Source organism: Antennarius striatus, chromosome 2 (assembly GCF_040054535.1).
Source record: "Antennarius striatus isolate MH-2024 chromosome 2, ASM4005453v1, whole genome shotgun sequence".
NCBI lineage: Eukaryota > Metazoa > Chordata > Actinopteri > Lophiiformes > Antennariidae > Antennarius > Antennarius striatus.
This window is the reverse complement of record NC_090777.1, coordinates 6,411,495-6,427,646: the sequence shown is the minus strand read 5'-3', so window position 1 is coordinate 6,427,646 and position 16,152 is coordinate 6,411,495. Positions and strand designations below refer to the sequence as shown.

At 39.6% G+C, this 16,152-nt stretch overlaps 1 protein-coding gene across 1 annotated transcript in view; it reads left to right on the top strand.

Annotated features, from left to right (window-relative positions):
* The first annotated feature begins 5,391 nt into the window (after positions 1 to 5,391).
* The window catches only part of LOC137588946 (1-phosphatidylinositol 4,5-bisphosphate phosphodiesterase eta-2-like), a 105,765-nt gene continuing 95,004 nt past the window's right edge, over positions 5,392 to 16,152 (top strand). Inside the window, exons 1-2 of the mRNA XM_068306307.1 lie at positions 5,392 to 5,498; positions 14,039 to 14,185. Coding sequence (XP_068162408.1) covers positions 5,495 to 5,498; positions 14,039 to 14,185 — 151 coding nt within the window. The 5' untranslated portion in view covers positions 5,392 to 5,494. The remainder of the gene's footprint in view (positions 5,499 to 14,038; positions 14,186 to 16,152) is intronic.

The following is a 16,152-nucleotide window of genomic DNA, read 5'->3' as shown; positions in this document are numbered from 1 at the left end:
CTGAGTAACTCAGGCAGAGACTCAGAGTAGCAGGGGGCGCTGGGCGAGAGAAAGAGGGGGGTGCGCTATTTGCACAGAGAAACGGTGCTTTGAGGAAATTGGTGGAGGAGCAGTATCGATCACAGGACAATAGTATCGATCCGATCCAAGTATTTGCTTAGTATCGATAATATCGATATTCGGATCGATCCGCCCACCCCTAGCGATTGGTCGCTTGCAGCAAACTCCGCCCTTATTATGTGAGTGCGCACAGATCTAGAGTGGACAAGCCTGATTTGAATTAGTGAGTTGATAGCCGGCTTTATGTTACCGAAAATCCGGAGGGCAGATGTCTCGTTAAGTGAAGCCAGATAAGTAGGAGGAAGCCCAGCTAGGTTAATCAAGCTTTATGGTACAGGTCTCAGATGACATAGTGAATGGGGTCATGATAGCAGTCACAAATGAAATCTACTCTGCAGACTCAGAGTGTCTCTGTTTGGATCATCCCAACAATTTTAAGGTCAAGTTAATTATAGATAAAACAGTGGATAGGCAAAGTCCCTTGTTAGCCCCACAAACGTAATAAAAAAATGCAGCTTTAAATGTAATCCACAAATGTAATAGCTTTCCTACAAACATAATAACTTATTTCCCACAAATGTGATATTTATTACATTTGTGGGAAATTAGGTATTAATATTAAAATCAGTGAGATCCTAACCTCTTCTAACCCTAATAAGGAGGTAGCAGAGATGAAAATGCCGAGGTGACCAAGAAGGATGGGATCAGGAATGAGTACATCAGAGGGACAGCACATGTTAGAGGTTTTGGAGATAAAGTCAGAGAGGCCAGACTGAGATGGTTTGGACATGTCCAGAGGAGAGATAGTGAATATACTGGTAGAAGGGATGCTGAGTTTTGAACTGCCAGGCAGGAGGCCTAGAGGAAGACCAAAGAGGAGGTTTATGGATGTAGTAAAAGAGGACATGAAGTTAGTTGGTGTGAGAGAAGAGGATGCAGAAGACAGGGTTAGATGGAGGCAAATGATTTGCTGTGGCGATCCCTGAAGGGAAAAGCCAAAAGAAGAAGGAGATTATGTTTGTGGGGCTAACAGCTTTACTGGTCATGACGTACTTGTTGGACATGCGTCCTGCCTCCGCAGTGGACTGATGATGATGATTTTCTGTTGCAGTAAAAAAGTTCTTGTTTAATTTTCAGAACGTAGAATGTGGAAGTCTGTAAAATAAAAAAAAATACTTTTTTGAATCTTTAATGTAGGGTCCCTTTAGTCTATATTTATCCTGGGGTGTCTGAAAGTCACATTAGACAAAGTAGTTTATTATAATATCAACATACAGTAGTTATGTTTAAAATATTTCAAAGTGTAAAATTTGCTAAAATGAACACGCAGACTTCATGAATCAATGCAATATTAAGTCATAGGAAGTCACACAGTAGGCAAAATGCATTCACTCAAAGTATTTACTAAATGGTTTATTCAAATATTGATCAGATATGCCTATTACCTAAATGCTTTGATACTTTCAGGACAGAATACATTTAGTGTAGGTAATAAATGTCAAAAGTTTAGTCATTTGGGGGAAGGAAGTGGTGATACAAGAAGGGAAAGACTCTTCTGCACTCTACATTTCTTTCATGTCTTCACAGCCCCATAATCACCATGGATGGGAGGAGTGATAATGTGAGATCTCCTCACAAACATTTGTAATTGATATACTATCACACTCAGACTGAAGTGATTTTTTTTTCTTCTGGAGCGATAAGCAACTCTAAAATCTTCTGGATGTGTCTGATGTTTTGTTTGGAAGTCCATCCAGTAGGTCTGTGCTACTGCTGGTGCTGCATGCAATATAGAAAGATTAATGGAATAACCGTTAATTTTTAAAAAAAATTTTTATACACTCGAGTAATCCCCGAAGGGAAATTAGTGGCACACTCTAGTTAGTCCAAATCAAATCACATGCATGTTAATTAGGGTGTACAGGCCCTGAACACACTCACACACACACACACACACACACACACACACACACACACACACACACACACACACACACACACACACACACACACACACAGGGGGCCTGTACTCATGTAGAGGAGGTAGAGTGGTGGGCAGCTCCTGCTTGGTGCGCCCCAAATGATCAACTTGTAAGGGGGACGGCGCCTCGCTCAAGGACGCCTCGCTCAAGGGCGCCTCGGCAGTGCTCCGGAGGTGAGCTGACACCTCCCACTGTCGGCTCACGTCTGGGTGTTTTGGACGGGAGCGGGAATCGAACCGCTGATTTCAGATCATTGGAAGAGCCACTCTACCACGCGCTCTACCACTGAGCCACTGCCGCCCCTTTTTTAAATTTTATATACTCGAGATATTATGTGCTATATTAATCTCAGCGAGACCATCTAAAAATAAGTTATTTTCTGAAATGGTCTTGTTGGTTTTTCATAAGGCAATATTCCTAAAATATTCTATTTTTAGAACATGTATTTGTAAAATTAATATATTTGGGTACTAATGAAAGAACCCTATTATTTTTAGGTTTGTGATGGCTCCATAAAAACAAAATATAGTAATTTGTCAAAGATTATGGCTAAATTATAAGATAAAATAAAAAATCTGTTTTTTATTAAAAATTAAGGAGCTGAATTATTATTTTGTAATTATCTAGATTGAGTTACTGTCTTTTTCAAGTACTGACCAATCTTGTGATTTGATTCTTCTCAGCACACTCTTCTTTGCCATTAGCCTCTTCTCTCTTCAGGTCCACTGGTCTCATCGTGTCTGTTATTTGTGAGTCATCTGTGCAAAATCCTCACATGTGACAGCTTTCCTGCTTGGTTGTCTTTAATTTAGTTAACTTTGCTCACCTCTGCATTGTATTCAGTTCGTGTCATATGGATTGCTCTCTTTATAGAATGGTTTCAGGTGTTGAAGGGCACGAGCTATTCATTGAAATGTATTCCCTTATTATAGTTAAGTGTGTTGTACAGGCAGAACTTTGTAGATATTTGCTTCATCAGTTACTGAATGTAAACCCTGTTTTTTCTTAAACAAAATATTGCAAAGAATTAGCTGTCATAACAAGCCAACCATCAAGAAATCAGTGATTTTATTACATGAACTTGTGATTTTATTTCAAGAGAAATTACATTATTTTAATGAACAAACATGTTTTTTACGCCATAAGATTATCATTTTTTAGGGTTAAGCCCACATGTCATATACCAACATAATGTATGGGATTTAATGCTAAATCAGCATTTTGTTATACCTAGGTTGCGGCACGCCATTCGCCAGTTCAGATAATCCCTCCCTTGTTTTAGATGTTTATAGGATCAGTTCAGGAGTGAAATGGATTTTTCTCCCTGCTGTTTGCAAGAAAATATACTTGTCCAAGGTTGACATTGAAACATTCAGTAATCTAGATTTCTTTTTGTCATGGCAACAATTCAAGTAACCTTTAAAAAATAGTTGTGCTACTTAAAAGTCCCCTGTGGTACTCAAAACATATTCTTGTAAATATTTCAGAATAAAAGTTTATTAAGAAATGAGGGCTTTCATCCATGTGGAGTTGCTCATTTAGTGATAGAGTGATTGGCCACTCATCATTAGGGTGGTGGTTCAATATCTAGTCCTGCAGTTTAAATGTGGATTTATCTCCTGGTAAGATATTGAAGTGTCTCCCAGTGGATGCTAGAGGGCTTTTAATTTTAAATGTGAGAAACGTGTTATTTGTATTATCATTATATCGGAGTAACATTAACAGGGTATCTGGGTGTAAAAAAAACAAGACATACAGCTAAAATTTAAATTTTAAATCTAAAATTTAATCTAACTCAACTCAATTGCATGGTAAATCAAGATCAACTATTAGAAGTTTTAACGTTCCATAATGAGATAAAAATAATCTACAGCTCCTACTGAACATCCACTTGTACGAAGAGGTGATTAAGACAGAAACATGAGTCTCCTCCTGGAACACAACCCAGAGGTTTTGTCCTATATCCCCTTTTGAAGTAGAACTTTTTTTGCTCTTAAATGGGTATCTGATGCCTGATTGTCCAGCCATTTTGCTGTTCATATATATATATATATATATATATATATATATATATATATATATATATATATATATATATATCCAGAGGTCTGATGCTGTCTGACACCATTTAACATGACATTACTGCTACTGTCACTGTCTAGAGTCACCTTGGAACTTTGTGGAGTTACTGTTTTGAATGAGTTTATACAGGCAGAACAAATTTCATAAAAGCATAGGAGGTTTGTCCGGGTGTGGTATTATGATACATAAGCAGTCACTTACATTTTTACCTCCTTTAGGTATATACACGTATATGTTACTTAAAGATTTAAATGTTCATTTAAAGAATGCAATGTGGTTTAAATCTACTGATGATATGGCTCAGTCAGATGGCTAGACACATGGAGTGAGTACAGACATATTGATAAAATGATTTTGTCATGTGGAGCTTGACGGTAGACAGATGTGTGAATCGTGGAGCTCAATCTGTCCTAAACCCTCAATGGAAAATCTCCTGACATCACACAAGCTTGTTGGTTGATTGATTGGTTGGGGAGCTTAAACACACGTGTATCTTTCCTTGTTGTATCGTATATTGTACCCTCCTTCCCCTTGGTTTTTTTCTGTGGGTCATTGTGTTTAACTGTGCACATGTAGCAAATCTCATAGACTAGGATTACTGCTTCCTGGGGATTTAGGATTTCTGCCTTCGTAACACATGTTACACTCTCTTGCCTGTAGACAATCTGTGTCATTTCTGTTTCCATTGATGTAGCCTCGGTTGCTCTCAGAGGAATCCAGCAGAATGACAAATGCCAGCTGAAGGAAGAGCTGATTAAACAACGACACTGCAAGAAGACATATTCTTACTTCTGAAGACAAACTCCTGCATTGTTTCGGTTTTTGAGATCGAATACGGTAATTTTGAAGAGATGGAGGCATGTGAAGCAAGTCTGCTGGAGTAAAAGGAATTTTTATTATATTGTCTTTTTTTAAACCATAAAAGAGAGTAAGGCATCTACCAGGAATGATACTAATGACAGTGGAGGTATAGCATTTTGATCAAAAGGAGTATTTATTAGGCCGTGCTTCAGCTATTTGATTATTTTATGTTCCTTAATTACCTGAATATACATTTTCTATCAAACAACATTTTTGTGGAAACCTCCCCTTGATTTTTTGGAAACTGCTATTTGCCAGAGAGATTTATGATGAACACATCCAAGAAGAACACACTATTCCCAGCCCTTATGTGTTCAAGTTCTGTGGCTGCCACCGGAGTCAAGCCTTCACTTCTCCCCAAAGGAGCTTTCTCCTCTGATGGAGACAAGGTGAAAACAAAGGTTGTAGCTCAGCAAGACGGGCAACAGGCTCCTCTGTCCATTGTGGTGGAGGAGTTTTTCTGGATAGGCAAAAGCATTGTGGCATTTTCCAGGTGGAGACTTGGCTACATGGGTAAGTTTTATAAGATGCGATAACTCCATCTGATTGAATATTGAAATTACTAAGACAGTAAAAACAATATTGAACATCAAAAGAACAGTGGTAGATAAATCTGTTTAGAAAAACCTTGAACTAATATGGTTCATCATGGAATCACCTGTGTGTGTATTTGTACGTTTGCGTTTGAGTGTGTCTGTGTGTGTTTCTGTACATGTTGGGTTTTCTGGGACATATGGCCTCTTGACAATCCCTATGGGCTTAACCTGGTGGCCTGACTGTCTGACTCCACCTGCTTGGCCAGCTTTGTAAGGGTGGATATATTGGAAGTAGGACAGCAGCCGTCGGGTCACTGTGCTGCATAAGTGAGGTGACACCACCACCTGGATTCAGCCTTAGATATACAGTGTTTTGATGGGAAACTGCACTCTATCTGGTCTGCTGCCTGTTTCCTACACCACCCACTTTAAGCGCATTAACCAACCCTAGCTGTGGTCCGTAGTGAGACTGCTGTTGCCTGCTAAATACAAGACTGTTGATGTAGGTCAGCCTGGTGCTAGTTGACATCAGTGATGTCAGCTAGTGCTGATGAGAAATGAATGGATATGCTTCAGTATTGTAACAGTGACTTGTGTAGTGTTAATTTCATTAATGAAACTATGATGAAAGTGACCACTCCAACACTCTCCTGTTCAATAATCATGTTTAATCAGAATCTTCATATGCTACACCTGGATTTATCCTCAATGTAGTTGATCTATTTAGGTAGAATTACCTATAACACTTATTTAAAATAAAACCATGAATAATTTGTGAAACTGGTAAACTCTTTGTTTACATAGCCAAAGACTTAACTCATGAAAAATAGCAGCGAAAACAAAAGTGATGCCTTCATATTTTTATTGACTTTGACTGAGGCTACGACTTTACATTAGTAGCCTCAGCTATTTTTCATGGGGTGGTCTGCTGGGGCAGCAGCATCACTGCAGCCGACAGGAAGAGACTGGACAGGCTGATTAGGAAGGCGGGTTCTGTCCTAGGATGCTCCCTGGACTCAGTGGAGGTGGTGGTGGAGAGGAGGATGACAGCCAAGCTGTCATCGATGATGAGAAACCACTCCCACCCTCTGCAGTGCACTCATAAGATCACTAGAGAGCTCCTTCATTGATAGGTTGTTTCACCCAAGATGCGTGAAGGAATGCTATCGCAGGTCCTTCCTGCCCATGGCCGTCAGACTGTATAACCAGAAATCCTCCCAGCAGACCACTCAAAGAACTCAAAGAACAAATAATTCTAAATCTGGATGACCAATGTAATCTGCAGTTCTGCAGTCTGTAGTTTATAGTTTTGTAAATATAACTGTAAATTTCTGATGATATGATACAGGAAGTCGTCGACTTACGACCTATGCAACTTACGACCGACCGACTTTACGACCACAATGTCCGGGTAACGCAGACATTCCCTCCAGTCACAGTACTCACGCTCTGTGACTCCCGCGCTTTCTTCAGTCACCACGGCGCACACACGCTGTTCAGTCACACTGTGAGATCAATAGCCCAGCCCACTACTGATGGGCTGGGCTGCTTGGGAGGCTGTGACGGAGAAATGTATGAATGGCGTATGGAAAAACTGTCAAGCGTTACGTGAACTCTTGTGCTGGATTTGAAAGTGACGAAGAACTTGATCAGATTCGGGAGAAAATAGTGAAACTGGCAAAAAACTCTTTCCGTCCATATCATGAAATTTATGAGGAGAAAAAGAAACGAACAATTCAGACAAAGCTCACAATGATTATGAAAAGATCGTCTCCCGCTCCCACCAACCCACGCGCTGCCCCAGCTGACGATCCGGACGACCCCCAGCCAAGCACCAGCGCTGCTGGATTGAATTTTTACTTAAGAGTCGATTTACGACCAAGTCGAATTACGACCGATCTGTCGGGCCCAATCGCGGTCGTAAGTCGACGACTACCTGTATATGTTAATATGTTTGCAATATGTGAATGTTATTTCATATGTTGCATATGTTAATATGTATATATATTATTTAAGTATGTATGACCCCCTCTCCCCCGCTGCCACAATCACACAAATTTCCCCACTGTGGGACAATAAAGGATTATTATTATTATTAAAGGTTGTTGAACAGCTGACTTTTCAAAGGTTTAAATAGTATCATAAGTTAAATCTTTTATTGTCATTATACAGTACAAGTACCATACAATGAATTTTCGTTGACACAACTCACTAGTGAGGAGTGTTGGTCGCTGTGTACTCGGATGCGCCACCATGTGAAAGGAAGAAAGGAGAGAGAGGAAGGAAGGAAGGGTGAGTGGGGGAGGGGTTAGAAAATAACAACTCTCCACGATGCTTTCTATAGAACGCATAATGATTACCATTAAAAAAAGGTCCTTATTGCAATGAATATTTTCACAGAACACCAATCACATGACTGGTAAAGCAGACAGCAGATGTGTGTGCAGTTATGTCCAAGTCCAATGTTTATGTGTGCTCTATTGGTAGGTCTTGGTCTAGATGACACTGCCAAAGAGTCACAACAGGTGTCATGGATAGGAAAGAACTCGGGTCTCAGCCAAGATGCCAAAATGACAAAGGCCAATTCAGTCCACTCTATAGTCCAGGCTCCCTACTCTCACTTCCTCACATGGCATACTGAGCTCCCCGAGATGTTACCCAACTTGCGGTTAAGTTAATCACTTTCTGAGTACCCACTGCCCGGCCCATCTTACCTAACACGGTTGTCAGCCTTTTGATTTCTTGATTTGCTACCGTCTTCTCAACTTTTCAATACATCAGAGGCCCTGTTATCATCAATCCAAACAGATAAAGATCTTTATCGTCCTTCATGGAAAAAAACACCAAGCACACGGTTCTCCACTCCTCCCTCGAGTCTCTCAAGTAGCTCACAGTGAACGTCTTGTCAGGACAGATGTGTTCCCCTAGACCAGCATTCCTTGTCAAAATTATTCTATCCATTTCAACGACAGTCCAGCTTAGCGATGATTGGTCCATATGGTTTCAAAGAGACAGTTTAGCGTGGAGAATGAATTTTACTGCACTGTACATACAGTACTTCTTCTACAATAATACCTCTCTTAACCATAGATTCAATCTCAGGTTCATACTTTTGGCATTTCTCAATTGGAGAAATGTTCTCATTATCATTATGCTCTTTCATATGTTAAGATGTCTTGGAAAAAAAAATTCTGAAATGCTCCTTGGTAGACCATTACTACATAGATTTGTTGCAATTGAAACTTTATGCCATCTTGTCTAGTCCTTTTTGAAATAAACTGGCAAGTTTTCAGATGATTGTAGGCTGGCACATTGCACCAGCACATACTCTGATCTTTACCACACTATGGGTGTGTAATGATATTACTCAAAACTCAGATTTAAAAAGGTTTGTTAGACTTTCTTTTTTTTTTCCACATTTGTCCAATATAAACATTCTTACAATGATACGTTTGCCTCACTCATGATTACATTTACAGCGTTCACACATTGTATCCTAGTTGAAATACCTTTCAGATACTATGAGAGTATTCTTATCTGTTGCTCCATACACTGAGTGATAAAACGGGCAAAAAAATCATATCACAAATATTTTAGTTTAGTTTATTAATTATTGCTGAATATGTTCAGTGATCCTCGCTCCTTTCTTTAGTTGGGCTATTTACCCTCATATGGCTTCCCTTCCTAATGTGCAATTGGGACACATCTGGCTACCCCAGAACTCACAAACATATTACTATGAATCGGGGTTAGGTTAAGTGACTCTGTTGGCATGACTTATTAGAAATATTTGGTAGATAATTTGGATTATAGATAGCCCTGAGGATAGGGAAGTTGGATAATGGCCCTCAAACTTTGTTCAGTAAGAGGTTCTCCCCACTGCCAAATATTTTTTTGTATGTAAAGTGAAAGGTAATGCGGAAAACAACTTTAAAGAGATTGAACATAAAATATTCATTTAACATTTTATTCAATAAAATTTCTCGTGATTGGAGCGTTCATTTTAAAAGGAAAAAAGGATGATATGATGTGGCGAAGCCAAAAGGAAGTTAATTGGATACTTTTAGTCTTCAAATAAATGTATCCAATGAGACTTCTCACCATTGCCAGTATTTCTGTAAACAGAGGGTAGTTATAGAAGGTAATTATTGAAACTCAAAATGAAAAAGAAAACAACTAAATCAACCATAAACAGGGCAATTGTCAGCAGTCTGGTGACATCTACTACAGAAATAGTGGAACAATATAAGAAGAGTGGGGGATTGACTTTGGAGGTAGGATGTCAGCTGCACACCGAATCAAAAGCCATAATGTTATTTGTATATTCTAACTTTTTTCATTGGTTTACCAGATAATCTTCACCGCTGATCGCTTGGACATCATGCAAATTTAGTACGACCGGTCTCACTATGTTTGTAAGCACTTCCTCATAAAATACATAGAAAAAACTTTTCAAAGAATTAACAAACTTCCTTATAGAGTTTCCCCACCAAGAGCAAACTCGCCTCCTTTTAGTTATTTGGCAGTGAAATGTGGGCATAGTGTAGCCTCCATTTCTGCCTCCTCATTACAAAGTACTGACTTGCATCCAAGACCTGCACAATTCAAAGTGTTTGTCCTGTTAGAACAAGTATCTTTGGATTCATTACTTTGGATTCATCGGCACAAAAGGGACTTGTAACTGCTGTGAAGTTTTATTCTTAGTCAACACAAATGTTGGGTGTAAATCTGGGCCCCAGGCAAGAGCAGTAACAATAGCTGGACAAAAGAGTTGGCTGTCAGAGTATATTTGACAGGAGCAGTGGGATGAGCAATTTAGGAGTAGCAGGAGAACAGTTTTCGGTGGTCTTATTTTGATCTAGTAGTCTGCACAATCTCTATGCTCTCATTCCAAACAACCTTTGAAACTGCTCATTTCATGGCTTGCTGCTCCGCCCTCTAGATGCAATTGTGAACACCCTTCGGTGTTCCAACTTCTAGGCACAAGGTACTCAGTCAGTCAAGAGAAACATAAATAACTCCCTAGAAATCAATCAAAGGTTGTTCCACTGCCATGTCTCTTAAGTGTAACATGACAGAAGCCCAAGTTGTAAAATTATTAATGGTCAGTTTGTTCAGAACACATTACTGAAAATCAAAGTAACATTTTATAATTGCTCTTTTCCCTGTGTGTGTTAAGTACTTCTGCCAAATTTATTGAATTATTCTACTGTTTACTTTTTTTCTAGCATTGTTCACATCACTTTGAATTTACATAATGTGATATGGTCTTTCCACATCTCAAACCATTCATTCATTCATTCATTGTCATATGACCACCGCTATATCCGCCGCAGCGGGTCACGGGGAGCTGGAGCCTATCCCAGTGGCATAGGGCGTGAGGCAGGGGACACTCCGGGCACGACGCCAGTGCACCGCGGAGCCACACACAAAGACATACAACCACTCACACACACACTCACTCCTACGGGCAATTTGGGACCAGCCAATCAACCTGAAGTGCATGCTTTTGGAGGTGGGAGGAAGCCGGAGAACCCGGAGAGAACCCACGCAGACACAGGGAGAGCATGCGAACTCCGCACAGAGCGGGACTCGAACCCGGGTCCGCCGTGTTGTGAGGCGGCAGTGCTACCCACTGCGCCACCGTGCCGCCCCATCTCAAACCAATGGATATAATTTCACTCCTGCTTGAAAAGTGTGTAAAATTGTTACATCGGTTACATTCGGTTTTCTTTATCTTTTTTCCCACATTGGGAGGATTTGTATTCTGTGGTTCTCCTGCATATGATCCATGTTAGATCTGCACAAATGGAGAATTTCTGCTCATCAGAGCATGTGCGTCCATCCACATCTTCTGTTTGCATTATGGTGTATCAAAGTAAACTGTAGGATGCTGTGTATATTTATTGCTGATTAAATTTAGAATTCTATGTGGTTTATAATGAATGATAACCACATGATTAAAACCGAGTCTGTAGCATGGTGGTGGATTGAGTAGCACTGTTGCCTCATAACAAGAAGATTCCGGGCTTGATTCTTTTCTGTGCTGGATTAAAGTATTCTCTCCGAGTCTGTGTGGATTCTGTCCAGGTTCTCCAATTTCTTCCAACTTCGAGAGTTATGCCTTTCGCCTGTATCCAGCTGGGATAGGGTGCGGAAGAGCCATAGTCTGCAGGGGGGATAAGCGGCTGAAGACGAGATTATTGTTGCTCATCTTGTCTTCAGGAAGATGAATAAATGAATGAAAATGGTGTGATTAATTACAGGAGCAGAACAAATGAGGCCTTTTATTTTAGCCCTGCCTACCTGTCCCTCTCTTTTTCTCTGTCTCTGGCTGTCTCTGGCCCTCCGGCTCACTCTCTCTTGAGATACCTCACTCTACCTCATTATATTAATAGGGCTCTTTCTGGCAATTAAACAGGTTGATGTTTGGATGTAGTTGTGATGATATAACTAAGGATGGAAGATAATTTTTGAATATTCAAATAGTCATTAACTGAAACAAAATACTATTCTTACTGCTTGGTCATTAAAAGGCATTTTCCTTTGTTTTTACTGTTGGTGGCAGTGGGGCATTATCACCAAAAAGTGGATGTGGTACACCTACAGATTGTAACCTGAATTTGCCCATTTTTACCTTCAGCTATTTCTTCAAGGTGACATGATTACACTATGTTATTTATCTCCAGGCAGAGTAGAAAGTACCACTAGAGGGCACTGGAAGAGATATTTCCTTGCTTTGCCTTTACTGTTAGCCTGACAGCTGGTTGAGGATTGGCATAATTCACTATGGCATAGGCATAGTGAATTTGTTCTCTGGACCACATCAGCAGATGTTAGGAGAACATGATAGAATCACATTAACAGTACCCAGGAGATGGACTGAGACCACAATCAGACCCAATCAAAATTAACTGGGAGCACTCTATTGATGCTGACTTACATTACTTGCTAATGCAACATATTTCATTGTGCATTTAGATCAAAACTTAGATTTGATTTTGTTTAGATTCCATACTTTGAGCTGTATTCTTTGTTTCAGACCACCTTTGGTATTTATCTTACTCATTCTGTGTTGATATGTTACTGTATGAGAAGGAACACAAACAGAAAGGAAAGCAGAGAAAAACATCCTGTATACTTTCCTTTCCCTGGGTTTTTATAAATTTCTTCTGAGAATATGATTGTGTATACTGAGACAGTACCAAGTCACTGCAATAGTGTTATATCATTATTTTTTTCCAAGAAGAGAGATTTATACACATGCTTAATGCTACAGAGAGCCTACCATTCCCTATGAAAGGAATATGGAGATATTTTTGGGGAGAGGGGAAAAAGACATGGAAGGAAAGGCATTAACGGAGTGAGAGGTTTAGAGAATAGATAGATGGGAGATTAAGGGTTAGTGATACAAACGTCCACAATAAAAATAACAGCTGTTACTATATAAAGATGACAGTTTGTTATTTTAATAACTAATTCAATGACAACTGATGATGAAAACATTGGTGGCGATGACTTCAGTATCCATGGTAATCTGCAACGATAGAGTGCAAAGACTCCATGGAATATGTCAGATTACAACTATGAAATAATGAGACATGAATGTGTAAAGATAAAGGCGAGGTGGGAGGTGCTCAGCGCATCACGGGACGTTCCCCAGCGGTCTATGCCTATGGCAGCTTTGCTAAGGATTAGCCTAAGCTAGCCTTAATAAGCATTATCACTACTCGTAATGAGTGTCTGTCTCCTGGACTGAGAGGAAGATGGTTCCACAGGAGAAGAGACTGATGTTCTGTGGATCTTCCAGTAGTTTTTGTTTCATCCTGTTTGGATTATTGGAAATAAACCAGCAGACATTGTTGAAATAGAACCTCATTCTCAGAAGAAATCAACAATCAATGCTGATTATTTTTCTCAGAAGTCACATCCCAGTCTTCCAATAATGCTGTATGAAGTTAAGCCAATGTGTCTTGTCATGGGACAGGACAGTGTATGAATCGACCCAGTTTGTCTCACAAATGAATACGTAAAATAATGCATTGGAACACACACTCGTACACACACATAAGAGTTCAACATATCTGGTAACACACTTAGCAGTGGTGTGTGATCTGTCCAAATGAGGCCTTGCATGTTACAAGAGCTCCAGATTGCATTGGTTTTTGTTGTCATTGTTATGTGTTCATCCATGTGAGTGAAATCTTTTTTCTCGCTGTCATATATCTTTCCACTTCACTTGGTCTTACTCAAACAGTCAGACCCTGCTGGATTTTGCAGGCTTATTCATTGTCATTGCTTTGCACTGATTTGTTTTTATGTATGAACCGTATTTTATGTTAGAACACACATCTGATTTTGTGAAAATGCATACAGACAAAATGTTCTGAATGCACATATCATGCATCTATGTATATGCATATTTTTTTGTCTATTGCCCAGACAAAAAATATGCAATATGTTGAGGCTTACTCACTTTCCCTTTTTGACAAACCATTTTTTTCTGTCTGGCTTCAGTGGAGAAGTGTATGAGCTCTATGCAAATGGGGACCCAGATGGTGAAGCTCCGCGGCAGCTCCAGAGGACTGGTGCGCTTCTTTTATCTTGATGAACACAAGTCCTGCATCCGATGGAGACCATCACGCAAGAATGAGAAGGCCAAAAGTGAGTACCGTCTTTTTCGCTCTTCTCACATCACTTTAAAGCCCTTCTGTTTATTTTTTAATTGAAACCCATGGGAAGCCATTTGTGCAATATTAAATGTGACAGGCCAGGACTCACCTGACATGGACAAATTGTGATATTCTACCAGGTATAAGTCAGCCAGGTAATAAGCTAGATCTGGGAGATTCTATTCAATATTTGGATATGTATTTATTGAGTCATAGTATTGTAGGATAGAGGGCTAAATTTTGTCTCAGAAAAATCAACAGTGCTGGAAAAAAATGGATCACTTTCTGGACATGCCCTTCATCCAGATATGCATGAGATTTAATGAATTATTTTGTGGCCTATGCAGTATCCATCTTTTTTCATACCATGGCGATCCAGCTTTCCTCATCGCTGCTTGTGTGGCTTTTAGTTATGCTAGATCTAATCCTTGCTCCCATAAAATCCCTCAGGTCTGGGTAATTTTTTTTCAAAGTAGATATGTATTTTTTCTGCTCTGTATCTGTAAAGAGCCACCAAAACCACTTAACAATAAAATATTAGAAGGCAAACCAACTTCTTAGAAGCAGCTCCCAGTGTTGCTGGGTGTCCCATGGGAGCTTAGACGCTCAGCTTCCTGTTGATGTCCCTCCCCTGTAGCCCTAGATTTGATAAGCTTCTTAAATTGACTTAATTATTCATCACCGATAATCTAACCAAACAGTGTCTTTCATATGCCATTAAATGAACACACACACACACACACACACACACACACACACACACACACACACACACACACACACACACACACACACACACACACACACACACACACACACACACACACACACACACACACACACACACACACACCATACGTCTTCCCAGCAGTCTGTAAATGCAGTTAAAAGTTAAACAGCATCAACATTTCATTGTGAAGTTCTTCTATTGATGGATTGTTTACACATGCATAACATTATTAGATTTGACTGGTGGATTTGATAATGCAACTGGTTAACTTCAGCTCTACTGTTCCAGCTTTTTTCCCCCCACCACTTTAACTTATCTGATAATATACTTAGCAGTGGTGTGATATCTGCCCAAATGAGGCCATATATGAGCCTTGCATATAGCAAGAGCTTCAGATTACATTGCTTTTTGTTGTTATTGTTCTGTGTTCATCCACAGCACATAAAATTGCTTTGAGAGATTCGTTTTTTTGTGGAGGGTAACCCTTCATGTAGAGACCTATTAAAAAAATGAAACGAAATATTTTAAAACTGGTTGAGTTAAACAGACTGTACGATACTTTCACACATCAGAGTCAGGGCAGTGAACACACAACATAGCTTCAGTTCTTTTAATCTGCCCTCCAGTCTTTTTATTCAACTAGGAACAACATACTGTCTTCTTTTAACTCTGCTCTTGTACAAAGTCATGCTTTTTGTTCACTACTTAAATTTGTGTCTTCAGTTTTTGGTCACACTCAGTCACAGTCTTGTCTTATTTCAAGGCACTTTTAGTTATATAGCACCATATCGCAAAAATAGTTCTATAAAGGCATTTTCAAAGAGGACCAGGTTTTGCTGACTTTTTACAGAGACCAGCAATCTCTTGTGATGCAAAACTTACACGTCCATTTCTAACCTTAATCTTCCCAACTACCTTAATCAGTGTAGGGCTACCTGGTGGGTATTACTTTACTCTAAGTTGACCCACCCACTGGAATTAAAACGCTGCCGTCAATTTGCTGCACCATGACCTTCAGTCTTGTCATTATTTTGTTAAGTTACACAAACACACACTAATTTGAAATGATCTTTAAATACATATTTATTTGCATCTCAATTTTTTTCTTTTAAGTCTTTTACACCCCACACTTTAATAACCCAAAGGGTTGAATAATCAACCAGTGGTGACCTGAAAGCAACCACAGAAAAGCTTTCATAAAGAAAAAACAACCATGGGATTTCTTAATA